The sequence below is a fragment of the Penaeus japonicus genome, unplaced genomic scaffold (genome assembly GCF_977035675.1).
Source record: "Penaeus japonicus unplaced genomic scaffold, GWHDUDI00000001_assembly GWHDUDI00000022, whole genome shotgun sequence".
NCBI lineage: Eukaryota > Metazoa > Arthropoda > Malacostraca > Decapoda > Penaeidae > Penaeus > Penaeus japonicus.
Genome location: NW_028234424.1, coordinates 27,195,328 through 27,199,766, shown reverse-complemented (window position 1 = coordinate 27,199,766; position 4,439 = coordinate 27,195,328). Strand labels below are relative to the sequence as shown.

Sequence of the window (4,439 nt, the reverse complement as noted above, 5' to 3'; positions counted from 1 at the left end):
CCCCTTGTACCCTGATTTCTCTACAGTGTAGTGTACGTATCTCCTTGTATTGTGTCTAAGGCTTAGTGTAACTTTAAGGGAACTTGTTCCTTTAATAAGAACTAGTATATTGTGTGTTTCCATGTGCTTTGCCTTGCCTCCCAACATTCCTCTCATCAATCTTCTGGGACTCTGTTGCTGTTCTGGGTTCACGACCCTGTGTTTAAGCACACTTACCTGCCTGGTGTTGGTGGGTTCTAGATGGAGGGTGGCATAGGATAGGTGTCAAATGTGGGATAAGGGAACATTGAACAGCTACCTTTGGTCTAACTGGGTAGTAAAATCAGTCCCAATCAGCTAAGGAAATGGTGCAGGCAGGAAACACGGACAGGCTGGAGAAGGGGACCACATCCTAGCCATCCTCAGGCTCCAAGGCCGAACAACCAGCAAGAGCCGTCTGGTAGTGCAATGGATAGTGCGCCGGCCTTGCATCCCAGATGCAGATCAAGCCCCGTCCAAGCTCGTGAGTTTCCTCTGTCGCCTGGCGGTTACTGACGTGGCTGGGCACTACACTGGGTAAGGACCAAGTTCAAATCAAGTCAACACTTGTTGGCACATTCTCTCACGAAGCATCTGCTCTATAAATCTAGCTTAACCTTATCCTTAACCAGTAAGATGCAGGTGAAGGGCTCAGTGGATGGGAAGCCATGCCACCTGACAGTGGACACTGGGCTAAATAGAACTTAGTAAAGCCTGACATGTTAGCTGTTATGTGAGTCCCAGATGCACCACAGAGGCTGTGTGGTGTCATGAGAAAGTTGTACGCATTTCAAAGGGCCAGTGGAGGCTCACATTGTCGTGGGCAGTGCAGTGGAGTGGCTGCTAGTGTACATCGCCGATCTGGACGAGCTGTATTTGCTGGGTCTCGAGTACCTGATGCAGGTTCAGGCTTGTGTAGATCTTGGACGTAAGCTGGTGAGGGTATGTGGTCAAAAAGTGCCCTTGGTTTTGGAGGCTGGCTGTGTGGAGGTAGCAAAGGCTAAGTGACTGCACCTTGCCTCTAGGGTGGAGGCCAGGATATGGGGTCGACTGTCCAGTGGAAGGCATGGTGGAGCCCACTGGAAACCTGTGGGTGGCTGACGGCTTTGCAGTTGATGCTGGTGCCAAACTGGGTAGCTATTGGGAGGTGGAGGGCCCAAAGAAATCAATGGGGCAAGGCCTGGTAGAGGATGAAAGCAGCCATCTGTTGTACAAGTGGACATGCTGTGGCATTACCACAGGCCGGGGTGCTCTCCTGTGGCCACTTTAAATAAGAGGAGGACGTAAGCCCCAGCATCAGTGATGTGGACGTGGCAGACACCGACCAAGACCTGGACGAACATTTGGGCAGAGCGGGCGATGTGACAGGCGCCAATAGTGATCCTGGGCCAGGACTTGGGGCTGTAGATACCACTTTGTTCCACACCTCCACTGCAACGACACACGGGATCACGAAGGCTAGGCTGGATGAAAGATTTTTGTGATATTAGTGTGGACTAATTCTTTCTATGTATATCTTGTGTTTATTTTGTATGTGTGTGTTTAAGCAGACAGGTCATCTGCCTTCATAGGGGGGGATAGTGCTACACCAGCTGGTGTGTTTGTCTGTGTGTAATCTTGTGCAAACATGGTAACATGACGAAATCATTGACAAACATGGCACAAGGGTCATGGTGAGATGAGTGGAGGGACAAAGATGAGAGACACATATTGTGCATGTGGTGTGTACATGCTAGATATCTTGTGCATGCCCTTTGTATTCTGATTACATTGTGTGTCCCTTGTACCGTGATTAACCTGTACTATGCCCAAGGACTATAAAGTGTAGTGTGCGTGTCATTTTGTATTATGCCCAAGGACTACCATAGTGTAAAACATGGGAAACTTGTCAATGAATAGGAGTAGAGATAATGTGGGTTCCTTTGTGTCTTGCCTGGCCTCGGGTGTCCTGGGCCATTGTTGGTGGCAGGCACCCTTAGGAACTGTTCTTGGTTCATGATCCTGTGTTTCCCGCATGCTGCCTGCCTGTCTGCCTGGTGTTGGTGGGTTGTTATCTGGGGATGATATAACAATATATATATATATATATAATTGTGTGTGTGTATACATATTCTATAAATATCAATATATATATATTGTTACATCATCCCCTGATAATATATATATATATATATATAAATATAATTTTTTGTGTGTACATGTATATATATATAAATAAATTTATATATATATATATACATACATATATATATATATATATATAAGCATACGTATACACATATATTTCAGATTCATATGTACAATATGCTATGGTATTATCAAAGCAATATTTCAGCAACGCTCAAACCAACGAAATGCGCATTAGTTGTAAGTTGTACATATTACCATAATGTTTGTGATATCATAAAATATGCTTTGAAATATGTCAGTATTCCAACTGCCGAAACAAATTATTAATAGATAAGGGTTAGATACAGGGAACCATATAGGTAAGATTCACAACTTGTAATCAAGACTTTTAAAAGATCATCCATATATCTTCATACAAACACAAATCTTGATTCTTGAGTGAACTATAACTTAACTATAACCAAAAAATTGTCGAATACCATCATGAACGACACGTTTATACTGTCGCACCACCGCCACTCAGTTTCCAAAAATCAAGCGCCAATTTGGGACATCGGAGTGCCAGACGTTCGAAAGAAGATTGTTTAAAGTACGAAATGGTCGAACGCTATCGGGAACGATGGTGCCAGCATTGGCAGTTGAGTTTTAAAGTCTGGCCCTATGAGATGATGGAACAACAGTGGCTTAAACATACCAGTCTACCCTAGGCCTGGAAACTGCATCACGGAAAATGTATGCAGCAATTGCCATACAAATATTCCTAGGCCATGAATAGAGTAGAAGCACACAACACGCCATTTTTGTGGGCTTGAACCATGGTAAGAGATACAACTTTACGGCAAATATCTAGAAATTAGGTAACTTTTTCCTTGGTATTGGCAAGATAAGCTATAAAGTCAGTTAATGTAAACTTTTCTTTTGTTTTAGTTTGTACCTACTTTTATACTGAAGTTTAAAAATCTTTGTCTATTTTAAAGGGCTAAATTCAAAATGATTACCAGTTTCGCTTCGATGGTAGAACGTTCCCAATTTGACTATATTTGCTAACGATCATGAAAACCAAGTATAATAAACTGCACGACCGTGAAACAGAATTGTTCCACCAGCATGTTAATCAGTACAATCCGGTTTCATCTATTACAGGCTGAGAAAAACACAAACAAACGGAGGCATATGTTTAGAAAGTAGGCCAATTGTGTCATAAGTTCCTTTAATAATATCACACCAATATAAGATACAAAAGGTCATGTGAATATCAAAAAGACAGAAAATCTAACTAGTCAAATGTTCATGTTATATACTTTTAATGCAAAGATGTACCTGTTTCATATAGTTTGTTATATGTGTACTTCATCACTATAAACAAAGATTTTTGATACTAAAATTGTAAGATTTTAGATGAATTTAAGCATAGCTACTGCTTATTAGTGCATACAAGCAAAAATGTTAATACCACGCACTTTTTTGTGTTGAGAATGATACATAGCTTTTTATTGACATCATCATTGCAATACCGATGTTGACCAATATATATGATACCAATATACATAAAGTGATTTTCAAAATTACCTCATTTATTCTTTACTCTTCATCAGAATTTATTATTGTTAAAGAAATACCTAAGCTACATTCAGAAATGATAGCTCATGGAGTCTATATAAGCAGCACAGAGGGTTAGAAAACTAACCGAACTTTCTGATGAAACTGGTACACATCAGTCCGAATACCGCCTGATTCAGCCAAAGGGTTAACAAATTCTAAAGCTTCAAAAAGACTGAAGTTTAATTTTATCCCTTTAGCTGATTTATTTGGTCAATAAATGTTTCAATCGGACTCTACGACGTCAACTATTTTTGATAGACATAAGATTCAAAATATTGAGATAGAGACGTCTTTAATATAACATTTTTTTATGGTAAACAAATGTGTCTGTCGTCTCATAAAGGTATGTTAAGGAATCGTATACATACTGTATATATATCTTTTTATTTTATATGTAAAAAATATGAAATAGATATAAATCTTATTTCACTGTTATTTAATGAACGGTTAGAGATGACTTAACCTCTGAATGAGTCACGTACAGAACTGCCAGCCAGAATGACAGCAACGCCTCGGTTAATGTTGGTGTTATCAGGAACTGACGTCTGGAAGGTTGTCAGTCCTTGACTGAAGCTGTTGCTGTTGGCGAAGGCGTTGGTTCCTCCGAGAGATCCTCCGTTGATAATCCCCCCATCAATGAAGCCTCCATCAATGACGCCGCCATTAATTACACCGCCATCAATGATGTT

General features: G+C 40.7%; 1 protein-coding gene across 1 annotated transcript in view; it reads right to left on the bottom strand.

The window, feature by feature from the left end:
• Nucleotides 1–4,208: 4,208 nt before the first annotated feature.
• The window catches only part of LOC147469370 (uncharacterized), a 2,188-nt gene continuing 1,957 nt past the window's right edge, over nucleotides 4,209–4,439 (bottom strand). Inside the window, exon 3 of the mRNA XM_086549965.1 lies at nucleotides 4,209–4,439. This exon is cut by the window's right edge and continues 469 nt beyond it. Coding sequence (XP_086406091.1) covers nucleotides 4,209–4,439 — 231 coding nt within the window.